Source organism: Notothenia rossii, assembly GCF_949606895.1.
Source record: "Notothenia rossii genome assembly, chromosome: 7".
In the NCBI taxonomy this organism is placed as follows: domain Eukaryota; kingdom Metazoa; phylum Chordata; class Actinopteri; order Perciformes; family Nototheniidae; genus Notothenia; species Notothenia rossii.
Window position 1 is genome coordinate 17,184,737 of NC_136905.1, and position 19,902 is coordinate 17,204,638.

General features: G+C 39.2%; 3 protein-coding genes across 4 annotated transcripts; all 3 read left to right on the forward strand.

The window, feature by feature from the left end:
• Window positions 1-374: 374 nt before the first annotated feature.
• Window positions 375-7,870, forward strand: mboat7 (membrane bound O-acyltransferase domain containing 7). The gene is made up of 9 exons (XM_079693430.1): window positions 375-454; window positions 1,520-1,599; window positions 1,957-2,086; window positions 2,918-3,044; window positions 3,121-3,277; window positions 3,683-3,878; window positions 4,406-4,558; window positions 4,690-4,866; window positions 5,599-7,870. The coding sequence occupies exons 2-9, from the start codon at window positions 1,524-1,526 to the stop codon at window positions 6,002-6,004; spliced, it is 1,422 nt and encodes a 473-aa protein (XP_079549556.1). The 5' UTR covers window positions 375-454; window positions 1,520-1,523; the 3' UTR covers window positions 6,005-7,870.
• A 560-nt stretch (window positions 7,871-8,430) lies between these two features.
• Window positions 8,431-16,012, forward strand: tmc4 (transmembrane channel-like 4). The gene is made up of 16 exons (XM_079693429.1): window positions 8,431-8,660; window positions 8,860-9,046; window positions 9,910-10,058; window positions 10,242-10,391; window positions 11,094-11,179; window positions 11,458-11,603; window positions 12,100-12,247; window positions 12,359-12,517; window positions 12,612-12,769; window positions 13,215-13,341; window positions 13,977-14,074; window positions 14,171-14,354; window positions 14,535-14,665; window positions 14,985-15,140; window positions 15,293-15,371; window positions 15,503-16,012. The coding sequence occupies exons 1-16, from the start codon at window positions 8,606-8,608 to the stop codon at window positions 15,593-15,595; spliced, it is 2,106 nt and encodes a 701-aa protein (XP_079549555.1). The 5' UTR covers window positions 8,431-8,605; the 3' UTR covers window positions 15,596-16,012.
• Window positions 16,013-16,160: 148 nt separating this feature from the next.
• Window positions 16,161-19,778, forward strand: leng1 (leukocyte receptor cluster (LRC) member 1). 2 transcript variants are annotated; one of them, XM_079693439.1, is made up of 5 exons: window positions 16,161-16,776; window positions 17,323-17,514; window positions 17,670-17,986; window positions 18,447-18,710; window positions 19,246-19,778. In XM_079693439.1, exons 1-4 carry the CDS (start codon window positions 16,645-16,647, stop codon window positions 18,664-18,666), a joined length of 861 nt encoding a protein of 286 aa, XP_079549565.1. In that variant the 5' UTR covers window positions 16,161-16,644; the 3' UTR covers window positions 18,667-18,710; window positions 19,246-19,778. The 2 variants fall into 2 exon arrangements, with proteins under 2 accessions (XP_079549565.1, XP_079549564.1); XM_079693438.1 differs by having other exon boundaries at window positions 16,162-16,776; window positions 18,447-19,778.
• Window positions 19,779-19,902: the final 124 nt, after the last annotated feature.

Here is a 19,902-nt window from a genome sequence, read left to right on the forward strand (position 1 = left end):
ACATAATTTCCCAAACTGGTATCAATAAAACTCTTAAACTAAGAGCACGGATAAAGAAATGAAGTAGAATGGAGTTGTTTTTTTAAGTGATTCTCTATCAATTGCCATAGATTGCAATAACTACAGATATGAGGTGATTTTGTCGTCCCAATTCGGACCGGATTATCCATACACTCCTTCAGGCTAAAATGGTACAGTCATAGGTTGTGTAAGGTAAACCTTTTTATATATATAAAACATAGCTTTTACAGTCTATTGGTAAACCTTCATGATTAGTCGACGAGCGATGACGACACCGCGTAGGACGGTACCATTCTAACTAGGGGTGCAAAATTCAGTCAGTGCACGGAAGTAAATGCATTTTGTGTCAGCGGTGTGAATGGGTAGTTGTAGGTGTGACAGGCTCTGCCAGGGACTGGAGTTATTTAAACGTTGCTGATTTAACACTATCAATGTAAGTAAAACCTTCCAACTGACTCTTTCTAGTGCAACGATCGGCCACTTTTATATACTAACGTTACGCTGAGGGTTTAGTTTGGTCTCGCAATGCTAACGCTAACGACCCATACAGTAAACACAGACAGGAATGCAGCGTGTTGGTGTTTCATCCTCCACATTTAACACTCATTCCGTGCTGTATACATTTGTATTCTCACGATGTGGCTTGCTTTGTTCTCTATCGTTGATGCTGTTCCACGTTCACTTTCCTGGAACTAACGTTAGCCTTTAGGCAAGGCACTGTTGGGAAGACACACGTCAGCTCTGAGCTATTTAATTGTTTCCCGTGTAAATTAAACTATGATTATTTAGGTTGAGTAACTAATCTACAGTTCGTGACACTGATCAAAGAATCACCTGTTTGCCCCATTTTTCTCCTGGGCTTAAGTACCTGAGACTTGGCGACTGTGGACTCAGTCACAAACATATATGAACATAGGTTACGTAATGTTGGCACATGGCTGTCCCTTGCATTCAATCTCTTTATTAACGCTTCTATTCGACTTTGTATTTCGAGTAGTGCTACATAATGCTGCAGCACAATGTTACAAGTGCTTTTGCACCTCTTACCGGAAATGACTGTAATTTGGCAAGATATCTGCTTCCTATATTGTGAAACAAACCCTTATTTTAACATTAGTATTTGCTTTCATTTAGTTATTTGGATACCTAGTATTAGCAACGTTATCTTCCTGTGTGGACCATATAAGTAAACATTATAGTGAAAAACAAACACGAAATTCCCAAGATAAATGGTTGACCAAAAATAATGTATTTTAGCATAATTAGGATTAAATGAGTCAATTGCAAAAAATATTACCTCCACAATGTAATTGTATGCAATCTAACACTTCCAAATCCGTAAAACACACTAAAGGACTTGATCAATGGTTATTGGATACAGTCATCAAAAAATAACAAATGACCAGCTGTTCCAATGCAATTTGCTCTCAGTATATTGGAATGGTTTGGATGCATTTATGATTACGTTTAGAGCTGATCAGTGTTTTTGTCCCAGCAGAGAGATGTCTCCCGATGAGCTGGTTTACTTAGGAATCCTCGCTGCCTCCATCCCTGTTGGGTTCCTCTTCCGTTACCTCAGTGAGTATTGTTGGTCAATAGTTTTATTATAGCTCATGGTCTTTATTACTGAGTATTTTTAATTCCTAATTAATCTTAAATTGTGTTTTTATAAAGAGCTACATTTTGCATTGTGGGACAGGAAGTTATGATTTTCTATTACTCACATACATGGGGTGGACAAAATACAAAAACACTATAATTTTAACATTTTACCAATGAGAAGGGCTGCTCCTCTTCAGCTATAATCCTGCCTACGGTCATATAAGTTTTGAAATGTGAATGATGCTGAGAAATTACTTTTTTACCTAGTTCTGGTGTTTGTGTACTGTATTATTTTATAATTGTTGTTATTTGATAACTTTTGTTTTCCTTCAGGTCCTCCTGTGAAGCAGGGGGCAGCTCTTCTTCTGGGCCTCTCTGTTGCCATCGTCACCTGTCAGATCCACACGCTCCACTCTCTGGTGACGGTGATTGGAACATGGTTTATTATAAAGATCAGCTGGCGGTGAGACATGGGCATACATGCTTTCCAAACATATTTCACTGACACACACACTATTTTTAAATGGCTTATCTTGCTTTACTTACATCCAAAAATCTAAAGATATTCAATTTCTCATTACGTATGGCCAAAATAAAGTGGTTAATCCTCACAAAATGTTGAGCTTTTGGATCCCGAACTTAACATTTTCATTTTTTAACAGACATATTAAAAAGCCCTCATACATTTTTGTTTGCCTACAAAAGTGACAAAGAGACAATATATTTGCTTTTAGATTATGAGGTTAAATATTGATGGGCTTTAGGATAACGACGACCATTACCAAACCAAAACAGGAAGAGAACAGTACTTTTATTATAACAAGTAGTTTGCTTGCGATTGCAGTATATGAGATGCCAGATGGTTGAACAAACCAGAGTAACTGTGTAAAGGAAAACATTTATTTTCTCTTGTTTCTAGTTGCTAGGCTCTGAGGAAAACAGACAGTGATCTGATTGTTAATGCCAACTATTATAGAGCTTAGAAACGCCGGTTGGGGAGAAAGTTGTCCAAGCACTTTTACCTACATGATCTCAGATAGAGTAGAGATAGACAGCTTACAGTATATAAATATAAAATGTATTTGTGTAAAAATATCATATCTGACAAATAAATGCATTTGCAAAAAACTAAATACATACATTTAATACCAGTCTAATTGATAAAGGACACATTTCAGCTGTAGTGTACAGTAAGCTGATGCACACATGGCACACAACAGGACAATTGCCATATAATGCTACTGTGCAGACGTAAAACGTAAACTATAACAATACATCTATTTCTGTCCACCAGGCATGCCCCAGCATTGAGTCTCGGCTGGAGCTTCCTCTACCTCCTTTTCTTCCGGCTGGTCACTTGGTTCGGTCTGCCAGCACCGACACCTTTCGCCAACGCCATCCAGCTGCTTCTCACTCTGAAGGTAAAAAAGCCCTGTGCAAGACGTTATGTGTTACGGTGTGGGCATCTTTGTTGACTCTTATGTATCTTTTACTCAGATGGTGAGTTTAGCAAACGAGGTGAACAGCTTCCACATGGAGAAGAAGAAGGACGTGAGCTCCTTTGCCAAGTCTCCTGTCATCGGTGGTCTGTCTCAGGTGCCCTCCCTCTACGATATGCTGTCCTATAGCTACTGCTATGCCGGTATAATGACGGGTAAGTCTGTGGAAACTCGTTACACTCAGAATCTTCTGTTGGAAAGAGGACGTTGTGTCATGTTGAAGTGAACGTTTGTAAACATTATGTTTGTGTGTGAGCTATATTCATGTTGTTCTTATTGCTTTTGCATGAATTTTAACAGTTGTCTTTTTTTGTCTCACCCCCTGCTTCTTGTCCAATATTGTGTGAGTCCATAACGTTATCAGTCTTATTTACAATTTCTTCTGTTTTTTTTGTTTTCTTACCATTTCCTTTCCAACGCCACCCTCACTTCTTTCAAAACACACTTTCCTTCACTGTTCCCTTTTGGTTCTTGCATTATCTATATCATCCATTTTTGTCTATCACTGTCTTCACAACACCGCCTTTATACCTTAATCTCATCCCTCCATCTCCCTAAAGGCCCGTTTTTCCGCTTCCAAACATACGTTGACTGGCTGCAGCAACCGAGCCCGCAGACCCTGCCCGGCTGGGGGCCGTGCCTGCAGCGCCTGAAGCTCGTTCCTCTCTACGGCGCTCTGTTCATCGCCGTCGACTCCGTCTTCCCACTCGCCTACGTTCGCTCAGATGAGTTCCTGGATGAGCACTTTTTCTTTAGGTATTATTACAATGCAAAACTGCCCTGATAATGTCTTTTAATAAAAGAAACAATGTTAGTTTTATGAGTTTTAGGCTTATTATTTAAGCATCGATGTATACTTTCATGGATCTGCAAAAAACACAGTAATTGAAATGCTATTAAAAGTGTGCTTTATAATATTATATTTTATGTAAAGTTAAAAGCAAATTTCATTGACTTTCTCAGACTGGAATAACCCAACAAATGGTCAATACTTATATAAGCTAAACATCTATATACTTAAATGTTGTAGGTACTATTTCCTAAATTGTCCTGATTGCACAGTGTCTCTACTTGTGTTGCTGCTGTTGGTCAGAGAACTGCAAATACAATGAGACAAATCAATGAAAGTAAAGCATAGCTTACTATTCATGGTGAGCTAAATAAATATATGGTTTGCTTTAAAGATAATAATGGAGGTCCTGGTAGTGTTGAATGTCTTTGTTATATCGCGGCTGCTTTTTGGTACTGAGATGAACAATGTTCTCTTCTCTCTCTAACACCAGGTATTTCTACATGATAGCAGTGTTCTTCGTGTTCAGGATGCGTTTCTATGCAGCGTGGTGCGGAGCTGAGGCTGGTTTTATCACTGCAGGTCTGGGCTGCTATCCAGAAAAAGCGCTGTCCAAACCTGGAGGAGGACCCACTGTCAACTACAGGTACTTCAGCACTGGCCAACAAGTATATCAAAAGAGGATGCATCAATATGTGTGTATGTAGTAAATTGTAATTGCATTGCTGTTAAAAATCTTGGTCTGTAAAGAGTTTATTGTTTTTCCCTCTTTGCCAGTCCTGACCCCAGCGCTGACGAGACGTATGACTTCAAAACCATCCAGAACATCGACTGCTACAACACGGACTTCTGTGTGAAGGTCCGCCACGGCATGCGTTACTGGAACATGACTGTGCAGTGGTGGCTGCATCACTACATCTACCCCAACGCCCCCTTCAGGGCCTACGCCCTCAGGTAAGGCCTTACGCGTGCAGCAGGTTCTGCTTATATCACAGGCATGAACGCCCAAACCCATTTTGTTTTGGCATTAAAATGCGTTTATTTGAATTGTGCAAGGATATACCTTCTTAAATGAGAGGTAGTGGCCAGCGTCATCATATTTTAAAACATATTTTCTAGTTATTCCCTCATTTCTAACCAGCTTTAATCTTTCATTTATAATCTTTTGCAGCGATGTCTGTGAAGCTCTCCTATTTTAGACAAACATATTTTATTTCATTTGACTTCTTAAGTCAAGTTAAGTAGGGCTGGGAGACATGGTCAAAATATTCTGTCCTGATAAGGGTCATTTCATATCTTAATACTGAGATATATTAAAATATAGCATGTTTTCTGGTAAATCAATATTTTATATAAAATAATCACGTGGTAAAGCTTATTTTTTTGTGTACTTCTATAATATTTAAATACTTGACAAAGGAAAAGTATTGAAAAGTGTCTTATTCTTTGAAAAAATGTCCAGGCGTATCATTTAAATCTCATTTTATTATATTATTTTAAGTTCTTTTATGTTTAATACCTGGAAGACAGATGACATGAAGTGACTATGTATTGTCTCACCACACACTGAAACTGCCCTCATTACCACAAACAAACCTAAATGTGACCCGGCATCTTTTCGTTTATCTGAAATCCCTCACAGTCTTTTTGACTCTAACCTCTCTCGTGTTTGTCTGTACCTCTCAGGGCCGGCTGGACCATGTTCATCAGCGCATACTGGCATGGACTTCATGTGGGCTACTATCTCTCCTTCCTCACCATCCCTCTCTGCATCGCAGCCGAGTCGGCCATGGAGTCGTCTGTCCGAGTTAGACTGGGTCCGTCTGGTCAGAAGATCTTCGACTGGGTTCACTGGTTCTTGAAGATGAGGTCGTACGACTACATGTGCATGGGCTTCGTGCTGCTCAAGGCCTCTGACACCATCCACTACTGGACATCCATCTACTTCAGCATGCACATCATCGCCATCGCCTGTATCATCATCGGCAGGGTACTGAAGGGAGGGAAAAAGGAAGGAAGGAGAGTTGAAAAAGAGGACAAAAAAGAGGGAGAGAAGACTGAAAATGTAACAACGGGAGGGAAAACAGACTAAATGGAGGTACAGAAAAAACAGGTTGGATATTTTTTGAGACATGACAAAGGGTCACTGTAGGATTTACCAACATCCAAAATGTATCAACACTCATCTTACAAGCAACAAACCTCAAACAAAAATGTCCTAGAAAATCTAGTAGATTAGACGAGAGTGTGACAGGTTAGAACTGGTCGAATACTTATTACGTACATATAAGTACTGTGAATACTGGGAGAGGAATGTTTGAGCTCAATTAATGTTACTTTTGTAGTGTGAGTGGTAACCGGGGTGTGGAAAGTTTATTCACTCCTCATCCTAGCGCCTGTCTGTACAGTAAATGTGCTTTTGTTTCACAATACCATTCAGAGTTTAAGTGAACTGTAATGCTGGTCAAAATAGGGGTTGTTGAAATGGCAATATGCTGTTTTAAAAACATTCAGTAGGGCGAAGCAAACAATAACCAAACAAAGCCTCGTAAGGTCGTATAAATATTTAAAAGAGGACAGATTAAATGTAATTAAACGTAGTTTCCATAACCAACATAACATTCCAGCAGCACTCAGTTACACAACGTTTGTATTGGAGTACAGCATGGAAAGATTTTGATGGGGGAAAAAATGACATTATATGTCTTGTATAAGTTTTCTGATTTATTTATTTTGAGGAACAAAATAATGACTTCCTAAATCATCAAAATGACAGTTTTTTATCTCAAAAGAATGATGTTGTTGTGATACAATGTTAAACTTACTGTGCATCCCCTGCAGACTACATTTGTATTGCTGCCTGGTTACTTAAAACTTCTAAACAACTAAAACGTGTTTAAGATTTTTGTTTCCATCATTATAATGTTCATGATTTTATTGCCTGATCCTTGAGAATTTAAAATGTATTTTTCCTCAGTGTTTTTCTGCCTGTAACTGTGAGCATCTGCACGGACATCTCTAAAGTGTCTGCTAATGAGTTTTTGTAAGATAGCAACAGTCCATTCACTGCCAAAATGTCTGTACTGCCATCGTGGACCATTCAGGGTTGGGACCAAACATTTAATACAACACGTTTTCACATAATAACTATTAGCTGCCAACGTAGGTCATGAATAACAGCACAGCTAGGGCTGGGCGATACAGTTGAAATCATCTTCACAGCGATGACTGGAGAGGCATTCGCAGAGCTCAGGCCTCGGGCCAGACCATTTGCAGAACGGGGAAAAAAAACTGTGTCCACTTTGTGATACAGATCTGCTCCAACATTTAATGGGTTCTTTCTTGGCACATGCTACCACTAGTTTTCCCCTAATCTTACTGTCAAATCACCAAACCGAACCGAAAACAATGTCTCTATTGATATACGGCACCATATGAAAACTGTATGCAAACTATATGTAAAATAGCCCAAAAGCAGAATTGTTCAGAAAGATCAGAATCTATGGTTATATTTTCACAATTCACTGCTGATAAATGAAGATATTGTATTATCGCCCAGCCCTAACATCGATAAACAGTTGGAAAGGATGTTGAGTTGTTTCACTCACTCCTGTCTCAAACTGTGTGACCACTACTGTGTCTTTGTTTTATATGTGCATGTCTGAAAGCAGAGTAGAAAAACATCTTATCTCTTAATGTAATCTGTTCTCCACATGTTACCTGTAACTGATTTGATTTACAGATGTATTTTGAGTCTTGCCTTTACCCTTTATGTGCCAAAACCTTTTTTTTTTTCTTGCACACAGATGATTGTGATTTGTAGTCCTTCTATTGCTCGCTCACCTCCAGAATATTTATTTAAGCCTTTTGTCTCTTTTCTTTAGCCTCACAAACTGCACCTGCTGCACTCCCTGCTCTGTAACGCTGTAACTTGTGAAATACAGCATTTCCTCCACAATGCTAATGTCTTGCCTTTTCTTTCTTGAAAGTCTGTGTTATGTGATTATCTGTGAAGTATTTTTCAGTTCAAAAGTACCTTGTGTTGTCAGTGAAATCGATCGAGTAGAAAAGGCTTTTATACATCACTTTTTTCTCAGCTGTCAGAATGGAAATCATTAACTCTCCGGCATGACGGAAAACACCAACACGCCTCTTAGTTACATCACAACAGTATCCCAGTGCTTTCTTTGAGCTATGAGGAATTAGCTCAAATATAATTGGTAGTATTAACATATACATAAATACAGTTATTATTATCATGTACACTTATTTAGGATATACTTAATGTGTTCCCATGACTGCACACAATTAAAATGCATCAAACTAATTCCTGAATTGCACAAAAAAACACTTTTCTAAAGTCTTTAATTACATAAATTAGTTGAAGTGTATCTTGTTTTCTTGATGTATTCTTATTGTCTTTTGGCCAGTTATTAGACCACGCACATTATCAATGAATGGTGACTGTTTCCTTGGTAATAATGGGTTAAGTCATACAAGGAAGTACCTGTGGTCATTTACAAAGGGAGCAAAGTCCGTGAGAGAAGACAACAGTGAAGGGTTTCCTGGTTAGGCAGCATTTCCTCATGAGGAGCTGCTTCACCATCTGTTTTATTTAGGATTTGTTGCTGGTTTAGAATGAGATGTTTCCAGAGGACAGTATTTAAAGCTTGAGTTAAACTGCATCAGAGAAATGTCCAGTGAACCACAGAGACCAGGCTCCAGAGAGGTGCTTGACTATACTGAAGGTGTGTTTTTTCTTTCCTCTGATCTCATTACTCTCCTACTTGTTTGTTCATTTTAAAACCTCACCATTTAAATCAATTTCTGAATCGACTGAATTTCTAACGGTCTCTGATGATGAGAAATCATCTTTGAATCTTGAATTGTGTTGACAAATGTTGCTTATATTATTGTTTGCTGTTTTTCTACCCTCACCACTCTTAGAGTATGGTTACCACAGTGACCAGCAGTCACTAAGGTTAAGACGGGGTCCGTCTCGAGTGTCCAATCAGAATCCGCCTCAGTTCGACTGGAGCTCGCCCCACAAAGAGGAGGATGAGGAGAGCAGCAGTGGGCCGTCTCGAGACCTCAGAGCCACTCCTCTGCCCATGGCTCTGAAACGAGCTATAAGGTAAAAAAACTAAGAAAAACGGCTTTAAAAGTATTTAAATATTTCTTGTTGTGCAAACTATTCATTCATACTAATGTGAATATGAATTATATGTGCCTGCTATTTCAGAAGTACAACTGTTCACAGTGAATCAAACAAACGAACACAATTACAAGTCATGACATCGTGTACATGCACACAGAGAGGAATCTTCAAACAGATATAAATAAATCAGTAGTAGCAGTACCTTATCACGTTGTTGTTGTTGTTGTTCAGTCAATACACTTTAATTTATCTTTTTTGCCTGATGTTACCAAATCTTCTCATGTACAAGTCTTAATCTGAGATTTAAGGTGATCATAGAAACATGTTCATCCTCACTCTGTCTACCTTCGTAGTAAACACAAAAAAGGGTTTCTCCATTTAGAAATGTAATAAAGCCCCCCAAACAGTCGCTTTTCTGTTTACTGGTTTAAGAAAGAAAGACAATTTAATCGAAGTTGCACAGACGGACTACATATTTTAAGTGAAGAGGAAGCTTTAATATCTAAATATTACACATCTAAATATGAATGTGACAGAATAGACAGATAGATAGATAGATAGATAGATAGATAGATAGATGGATAGATAGATAGATAGATGGATGGATAGATAGATAGATGGATGGATAGATAGATAGATAGATGGATGGATGGATAGATAGATAGATAGATGGATGGATGGATGGATAGATAGATAGGTGCAGCAGATATAGTTCCACATAAACAAAAACCAAATCCATATTTGTCCATCAGAGAAAGTCTTACAGACCAATTAAATAAAAGACTATAATTTTTATCACACAACTCTTTCTCAATTTTACTGCAACTTTGCCTTTGCAGGCAGGTGCAGCAAATGCAGGTACCTGTGGTTTCCAGCAGGGATTCGTGGAAACGGAAAAAGGCCAAATCTCTGCGTAAACTCAAAGACTGCGGCATGGGATTCCTCTCCTTTTTCTCTCTGTGGAACAAGACTTTGCAAAAGATCGGAGGTAAACAATTGACCTTTTATTTCAGGACTACAGATAACTCAAACTGTAAACTTACTTCCTGCACAATATGATTAAATGTTGTTTTTATGTTACATACTTTATAATTGTGTTTATTCAATTAGTTACATTTGAGATCAGCAATACAGATTTTTACATATATATCATGACCCTTTGCCCCGACAGGGAACTTCGGAGGTGGTGTCCAGTCCTACTTCCTGTTCCTGCGGTTCTTGGTGGTGCTCAATTTTGTTTCCTTTTTACTGATTGCTGGATTTGTCCTCGTCCCCAGCATCGTCTTCAGATCCGTCGGGGCCGCACTTGTTAACAGCACAGGTAAAAACTCGTTCAGGCTGCAGATGGCTCAAAACATTTCATTTTGTATTTACTCCAGGGGGCAAGACATATTTCATAAGACATTTTCAGGGTCCTTAATTTCCCCTTATTTCCTGACAATGAGGCACACATTTATTATATATACGGGAAGCCTTCTCACAGTTTGATGCAACAGTTTCCAGGCAACAGAGGCTCAGAGGCGTCAGTGCGGTAAATGTAGAGAGAAAGTACCAGCAGCTGCATTCCCCTCAGGAAAAGAAATGATGTCAGCGGTGCAATCGCAGAAGATCTCTTCTCAAAACAAAACCTAAATCTATATGTGATTGGTTCATTTGCAAATGTTTTACATTATGCACAGTCAAAGATTCACTCTCCAACATTAAAGTGGTTTTATTATGTTGGCCCTCAGTCATTGTTCCAAGGAAATGTGAAACAATTACACATTTCCATTTCATTAAAACCCTTGGATTCTTTAAAGCTATCTGAGGAAAGTAGCTGTGTCTATATGGCAGTTTGATGGCAGAGCCACAGGAGAGCATGTCGCAGCTTTCCACCTCCCTGTTTTCTCTTTATGTAAGTACTAAACGTTAGGAAAGCATAACCTACATGTTCAGAAAGGTTCGGGGGAAACCTGTAGAAATTCTATAATCTCTGAGAATATATGCAGAAATAGTAAAGCTTTCCTTTTTCTGTGTTTTCCAGGTGAAGGGGCATGCATGGTTTATGATCCTAATCCTGGAGGCCTGGTGGTGTTCTATAATTACTTCCTTGACTTACTTTCAGGAACGGTGAGAAACTGATGCATCACATTGACCTTCAAATATATGAGACACGCAGAAACTAATTTGAAACTGATACTAATTGATTAACTGACATGATATTAGTGGTTGTCATCATTTTTTACACCTTTAGCTTTTGAAATCTCCAACACAGAACTGTGGCCAGGATTTAAAGATACTGAGTTCCTACATTTAGAGCAGCAACAAATACAATGGACTAATTGATCATCAAACAATCAACACAACTTAATTTGAGTGACAGTGACCGTCCTGGGATCTGTGTTCAGGGTTTCATGGAGTATTCATACCTGTTTTATGGCTACTACAACAACACAATGGTGGAGGACAAGAACTTCTCCTACAACATCCCGCTGGCCTACCTCTTCACGGCTGTCTTCTACTTTGTCTTCTGCTTCATTTGTATCATAGCGAGGTCAGTCCCAGAACAAACACATTCAATAAATCAAGATGCAGCCTGTATATGTGTGTATGCATGGTTGGATTATGAGACAAATGCAAAAGCCTCAGCCACCTCTGAGGAGCAAAACATACTTTATAGTTGTTAGGCATCCTTTAATTGTTGTTTTGCCTCTTTGGGTAGTCATTTTGAGTCTCTCTATAGTTGCTTGTCTCTTTATAGTGAATTTGTGGTCATGTTGAAATTGTTTAGTGTCTCTATGTAGTTTATTTGTGGTCAGTTTGAGTGTCTTTGTTGTTATTTTGTGTCTTTGTAGTCATTTTCTGTCTCTTTTTAGTTGTTTTGAGTCTTTTCCAGGTTAGTAGATGTATTTTTGAGTTACATTTTAAATGTCATTTAAGGGGTTCAGTTCAATATGCATGACCAGAGTGACCTTGAAAAACCTGAGTTGAGAGTTCAATCCCCTCGACCCTCTGCATCTGTTTCTTGCTGCTTATGCACTTTCATGCAGGATGGGGACTGCTGCTCGAGTTGTCGTGGCAACGGGAAGCAGCACCGTGGGCGACTACAGCATGATCGTGTTCACCAGCTGGGACTACGGTTGCCTGGGAGACCGAGCTACCAAACTGAAGCAGAAGAACATCCACTACCAGCTGCAGGTCAGAGGGGAGCTGTCCCACTTAGCGGGATGGAGGAATGTGATGTTCTCTCTGCATAATCATTCCCCGAGTGCTTTGACACGGCCCCTCATCTCTCTCCTCTTTTCTCAGGTGGATCTGGAGGAGGACAGCATAAAGAAAAGGGCAGCCGCTCTGACTTTGTCTCAGAAAATTGTCTTATACTCTCTACGTGTTTCTATGTGTTTGGTTTCCTTTGGGCTCATTATAGCAGCCTTCTATGGCATCTTTGCGGCCACCGAGTTCAGCCAGGTAAATGAAGTCAAACACAAGAATAATTCTGTTAATTGTCTTCAGTCTGAAAGTCTTTGGTGACCTTTTTGGTCTCTATCTCATTGCCAAACAGGTAAAGAGTGGGCAGGGAGGGATCCTGGGTTTGTTCTTTGAGTATCTGCCTTCCATCGTCATCACCGCCGGAAACTTTGTGGTGCCGCTGCTGTGTGACCAGATCGCCTTGATAGAGCGATACTCCCCCAGCACTACCGTCATAGTGGCACTGTTACGGTTTGCACTGGTTTTTCTGTTTGAGAGAGAACTTGTCAGAGCATTTGAATATTATTATAATCATAATTAAATCCATTCGATAAACAAAGGGAAGTGGCCGGAAATTAAGGCCAAAATGTGTCAAAAAGTAGTTGTAGAGTCATCGTATATTAAACATTTCTCCCCCAAATTAGAATTGAATAGTCAATGATGCCATGATCCTAACTATGTACCACTACAAAATGTGGAAGTATCCTATGTCAGATCTGTCATTGAGAAGATTATCAAGTAAAAATAGAGAAGTACAATCAGCAAAAAGTACTGTTGTAACTGGGTGAGTGGAGCTTGTTAATTCCAAAGTTTGTAAAGGGTAAGAAGAAGGATCTGAGGGTCGTGTTATGGTTATTGGGAGAGAGAAGACTTTCCGAATGAATAACATATCTAATAATTTCTCCTTCACATGTAGGTCAGTGTTTCTTCGGCTTGTGAGTCTGGGTGTTCTCCTCTTCACCCTGTGGCGTCAGATCACCTGCGAAGGGGCTGCAAATACTGGAGAATGTAAACTCTGCCAATACAACCATGCACTTTACCCGGTAATAATAATAATAATAATAATAATAGATTAATTTTGTTAGCGCTTTTACAGGTGCTCAAAGACGCTTTACAGATATAGTGAAAAGAAAAGAAAGGAACAACAAATAAATATATCGTTATAGTTAAAGTCAAATAATACAAAAACAATCACACATTAAAAGCCAGATTGAAGAGGTGAGTTTTTGTGAGTTTTTTGAAGGTGGTGAGGTCGGTGCAGTCTGATGGGTTGTGGGAGTGAGTTCCAGAGGGAGGGGGCAGCGACGGAGAAGGCTCTGTCCCCCCAGGTCCGGTGATTGGTGCGGGTGGGGATGGATAGGAGGTTGGCTTCTGATAAGCGGGGGCAGCGGGAAGGGGTGTGGTGGTGCAGCAGGTCTGTGAGGTAGGGGGGGGGCCTGATTGTTAATAATAATTGTTAATAAATTATAATACATGTAAATTATTATTATGCTTCCACACAAATATAATCAAAGCTAGACAAAACCTTAAAAAAAACATAAACAGGGATAGAGACGACAAAAGTTAAGTTAAGAATGGGGGAAACATTAAAGATGACAAAAAGGCAAAGTTAATTCATAATATTTCTAACATTTAACAACATGTTCCTTTTTTGTTTATTGTTTGTTTCATCATGTAGTGCTGGGAAACGCGTGTAGGACAGGAGATGTATAAGCTGACTCTGTTTGACTTCCTCATCAACATCGCTGTGCTCGTCCTAGTGGAGTTTCCACGCAGGTACAAATCACTGTGTGAATTTGTCTAAAACTATCACTAAATTCCGATGTTTGTCAACTAAAGTGTGTGATTGTACTGTTTGTGTTTGTGTGTTAGGATGGTGGTGGACAACTGGTCCAATAAGCTGGCTCAGTGGGTGGGTCGACAGGAGTTTGTGGTTCCCGCCAACGTGCTCGGACTGGTTTATGGTCAGACTGTGGTTTGGACTGGAACTCTGTTTTGCCCTTTGCTGCCGCTCATCAACACCCTCAAGTTTATCCTCCTCTTCTACTTCATGAAGGTGAAGTTGTTGCTTTAATGAGCGTTGTTCGAGGGAGCCTGAGATCTAAGATTTTATTTTCCAACTTCCCTGTTGTTTAAGTACCACAACCACTCTTGTTGACCTGGTGAACAGAAAGATGTTCCCCAATACTTTGCTTATGTTTTGTCACTAACCCTGTCCACCCATTTTTCTCCTCAGATTACACTCTTCCATAATTGTCGGCCAGCACTGAAGACGTTTCGCTCCACCACCTCCACCTTCTTCTTCCTGGTGGTGCTCCTGTTTGGCTTGGGCCTGGGCACAGTTGTCATGATATACAGTCTATCTGAGTGAGTGCCTATTTTATGTTTTACGTTTGATCTTAGCAGCCTTCTGTTAAGAACTAAACAAAATCAAACTATTAATTTATAGCTTCGGGTTGCAAATATGGACACGAATAATCACATTCCGCTTTGGATAATGGCAAATTGTTGAAGCTTAAATCAAAATGATATACTATGAAAATTCTTTTAGAGATCAAAGTACTCTCAAATGTCACTTTGAAGTCTGATTTCTACCTTTATTCACTGTAACAGTCCTAACAGAGAAGTATTAAATGTTTTTCCATGTTATATTACATTGTTGAAGTGTTTCCCTCTCTCCACCCAGGATCCGTCCTTCAATGAGTTGCGGCCCTTTCCGTTTTTTTCCCAGCATGTGGTCGATTGTGCCAACATCTTTCAACAACCTCTCCATCGTTACACAGGAGTTTCTCTTCTTCATCGGTTCCCAGTCATTCTCCATCCCCCTGTTTGCATTATCTTGGTGAGTCTACTATCTGTAGGACTATTATCCTGGCATATTCAGTACTGTACTTAACCTACATATAGCTTGCAGTCTATATCTTACCTTTGTATTATATGGTCCTTTACTGTCCATTTTATGATGTGTAATCACAACTCATTCCTCCCTGGCAGTGTGGTGATGTGCTATTTTGTGGCCTTAGCCTCCGTCTATGGAAAAAGTGTTGCCTTGCTAAGAGCTCAGATTAAACTGGTAAGTTGTTTACATGTATCTGTATGGCGTGGACATACATGCTCTTGAAATTGGACAATAAGTAGGTTGGCCTATGTGATTTCCTGATATGCACAGGCTTACTGATGCAACAGTGGATATTTTGCTTTCAGGAGGGCCGTGACAAGCAGTTCTTGGTGAAGCAGATTGAAATGCTGAGTGGACGACAGCAGATACTAAAACAGACAGCAGGAGCATCTAGCTGAACATAGCGTATGAACCATGTTTAGGTTTAACTAACTGCTTAACATGAGAAAACATGATGAGGCACTACCAAGGAATGTATGAATCCTATATACATGCTAAAAAAAAAAGTTCACTCCTTTAGCACTTAATATCTGGAAAAGTGCAATGTCCTTTATTGGCATGCAGACAGTTGACGTACATAAATAGTAGTAGATACAACTATTATGTGTAAATGATGTATAAAATAAAATACAAATTTGTGGTAGACAATAATGTAAATATCTGAACTGAATGTAAACAAGAATGTTGTAGATGTGTGTGCATAATGAGTAGTAGAAGTAAATATGAACAATTTGTTAAAGTAAGTAAAATATATAAGGTAAAGCGACAATAAGCAGTGTATGTTTAAACTAAATAAAGCCAGGTATAAATTAAAAGAGTGTGTTTGTTGTTATAAATGCAAATGTTCATCACTTTTTTGTATCATGCAAACAGTTACACTGTATGTGTTTTGGTTCCTTTCTCACTTAAATCAGAATAAAATAGGAAGGAGGAATTTTAGCCCCATCTAGTGCCACATGTGTGCTGTTTCAACAAGGTGTAGTGTTTACTTCCTGTTTGGGTCTACTTGTTCCTGTGGGCTACAGCTGGCAGCTAGCAAGAGCAACTCTCCTCCCTGCTAAATAGTAACAGTGTTATTTACCTGTCTGTTTATGTTAAATTGTTCGAACGACTAGGTCATTTTGAGTAAGAGGGTTCTCTGCTCGCTGCTGTTCCGTTAAATATAAACTGTAACGCTACATGAAAAGTAGCACATAGGCTACCGTTAGCTTAGTTGCAAAAAGCCAAATCAACGACGCCAACTGTGGAATATCTATTTTTTCTGGCTTTATTTGGCTCATTTTTAACACTGCTTACTTCCCTTCTTCCTCTAGATACAACCGTAATGGTTTTATGAACAAATTGAGTGTTTTGGCCGTGCTTATTAACACTTCAATTGGAGCTAGCCTGCTACGCTAGCTTGCTTGCTATCTGCTTTGGTACATTAAAGACTGTCACCAAGGCAACAATGAACATCCTCCCGAAGAAGAGCTGGCACGTTCGAAACAAGGACAACGTCGCTCGCGTGCGAAAGGACGAGGCCCAGGCAGCAGAGGAGGAGCGCGAGGCCAAGCGTCGCGTGGAGCGTGCTGAGCAAGAGGTGACCCCATGCATATATCAAGACACCCTGGTGTTTGGTACTTCGTGTCATGATGCTGATGCTGCTAAAGAGCTGACGAGTAGTTACTTACTGTGGTGACCTCAGAGCTGAGCCTCAGTTTGACACAAACAGTGACGGAGCTCTACAAAAGTGCACCTCTAACAAACCCCTTTGTGTGTCCTCATTTATAGGTATCATTATACACATGATAAATAAATTAAGTCATCCTTACCACTTTATAGGACAATAAGGTTTGCTGGTTAAGCTATTCACAGAGTTCCCCCTCACATAAGCCCCTTTTTAAAACTGTGCCTTTAAAAATCAATAACATGCTTGTAGTAAACTTAGTCATTATTATCTTTTTATTTACAAAGGTGTCATCGTAATATTAATATTATACCACAAACAATAATGATGAAAATGCCTTCATGGTTGAAGCTTCAGTTACAGCAAACAGTGAAATATGACGATGCATTATAAAGAAGCCTTGATTGTTTTTTTATATTTTGAGTCCGGATGTAGAATAACAACTCTTCTTCTCCTCAGGCTCGTACTGAGTATCTGAGAAACAAATCCCGAGCGGCTCTCTCTTCAGCGGGAGAGACGAAGGCAGATGAAGATGAGGATGTGCCCAGCGGAGGAAGTGGAATCTTGGAGCATCTTAATCTTTTTCCCCTGGAGGATTCGTCAGGGAAGAAGGGGAATTTGGAATATCTCAAAGATAAGAAAGATGAACAGGTAACCTCTACTTTTTCTGTTGCTCTCACACGTCACAACGTTTGGAAAAGTGAATCATTTTACAATTCTTGCCCTTCTTTACATTTACAATACAATAAATCTTCTTTTGGCATCTTTTCACAACAAACTTTGATTTCTTCTTTTTTTTTTTTCAGGAGAAGCAGGAACGCGCCATCGGCTTGCTGGTGTCTCTGGGACCCCAACCAGGGACTGAGGTCACTCCGTGGTACATGAAAACCGCCAAAGAAGAAGAGAAAGCAAAAGAAAAAGAAAAAGAACAGAAGAAAGATAAAGAAAAGAAAAAGGGACTGAGTGAAGAGGAGAAAGAAAAGAGAGATCGCAGATTGAAAGACCTTTTAGATCCATTGAAAGATATGAAGAAGGCACTGGCTGTGAAGGACAGAAAACACAACAAAAACAACAAGAAAAATGAAAGGAAAAACAAAGGGGACAGGAGGAGCAGTGGAGAGAGGTAAGAAGATAAATTACGCTTGTCGCTCATATTTGTATTATATAATTAGAAATATTTAATAGTGGAGCATCTGATATCATTTAGAAGATTGATTTCCAGCATCTCAGAATGGTCAGACTTGGTCTGCATGATTTTTTCCGTTTTTGCCGTTTAGTTCTTCAGTTTTACAGGGATAGTTTAACGTTGCGGATATTCCACTTATTTGCTTACTTTGTGAGATCTAAATGACAAGCTTGATACCGCTCTCATGACTGTACCATGAACTACGCTGAACATTTAGCTACATCTAGCAGTTAGCTTGAAAACTGGAATCAAGCGAAACTGCTAGCCTGGCTTTGTACAGGGAGACAGTTTCCCTAAAAATGAATTAGTCTGTAAGGTTGAAATGAACCAAATGTGATGATGTTGTAAATCTCCCTATGGAGAGACATAAAACATTTGTATATCCTGTATTTTGCAGCTCCATAGAAAGGTTGCGTGCTGAGCGTTTACAGAGGGAGACTGAAGAAAGGAGGAGAACCCAGGCGCTGCTCGACCAGAGGAACGGCAAAAGGAAGGAGCCGGGGAGGGAGACGATGGAGAGGGAGATGCCGTACAACAGTGCATACTTCCCTGAACTGGCCAGAAAGCGTCAAAGGCGAGATCGAGATAGCTGGAGAGACGAAATATTAAAATCATGAACTATCTTTATTGATCGTCTAAGGAGTGTGAACTATGATGAATGGTTAGTGGAGTAATGTGACCAGTATGTTTTTCCAAATGATGAAATTGTCAAAAGTTATGTCATGTTTTTGCATGCCTCCACAGTAAATAAGAAATTACAAAAACAGAGAATAGTCTGGATGAATTGAACTAAATGGGGGTTCGAGTTAAAATATATCAAAAGATACTCTTGCAGTATAACCTTGTTTATCCACTAGTATACTCTTACAACTCACAGTTACATTTCTTCCATCTAAACAGTATCAGGTTTGCAAAAGAGTGTTCATGTGAGTACTGCTCAGGTGGAAGTGTATTAAATGGTTGGTTTTAGTGAAAATACATTGTTGTTAGATGTGCTCCTCATTCATTTCAAATGATCAAGACTTGTCACTGTATTTGGATTATTTGTTCACTGTGGAGGTGTGTAACTATTTAAGAACAAACCATGTATTTGTATAGCTAACGAAGAGGCCATTTCGAGGCCAATTTTTATTTATTATTCTTCACCCAGAAAATCAGAGGTCAGGTTCGGTTACAGTTACCTTTCTCCCCTGCAGCGTTTCACTCATGATCCCGACAGCAGGGCAGATGGTTGTCCTCACAGGGGGCTTACAGCACAGCTCTTGGCAAAGAAAACACAGCGTACAACTGTTAAAAAGATGCATACTGTTGTTAACATTAAAGATGTTGTAAGATATTCCAAACTGAATAAACTGGTCTATTGGTGAATAAATTAAACTGTAAACAGAAGAGCTGAAACAATTAGTCGTTTAATCAATTAGTGAAGTAGAAAATGGAAAATCTTAATTAACATCCATTGTGTTACTTCAAGCACAATTCTTAGGGTTTTGTACTGTTGGTCCAATAAAGCAAACAATCTGTTTTCAGACCAAATATTCATCAGATTAAGAAATTCTTAAACATATTTTTTAGACAGCTCTATGTGAGATTATATCGCACATATCGGTACAGATAAAATAAATTGTTTAGTATTTCATAACTCAGTAAAAACGTTTTTTTCATTTTCTGGATTTAATGCAGTCTTATGTTTGTGCAATAGCAAATAAAAATAAAGAAGAGGTGCAGTCAATTGTATTATTAAAATCATTGTTGTTACTATTTATCAGTAATAGACAAAGCAAGTGGCACCCCAAAGACCTCATATGAATACTGAAGTGATATTTAAAAGATACACATTTCAATATGCAATCAAT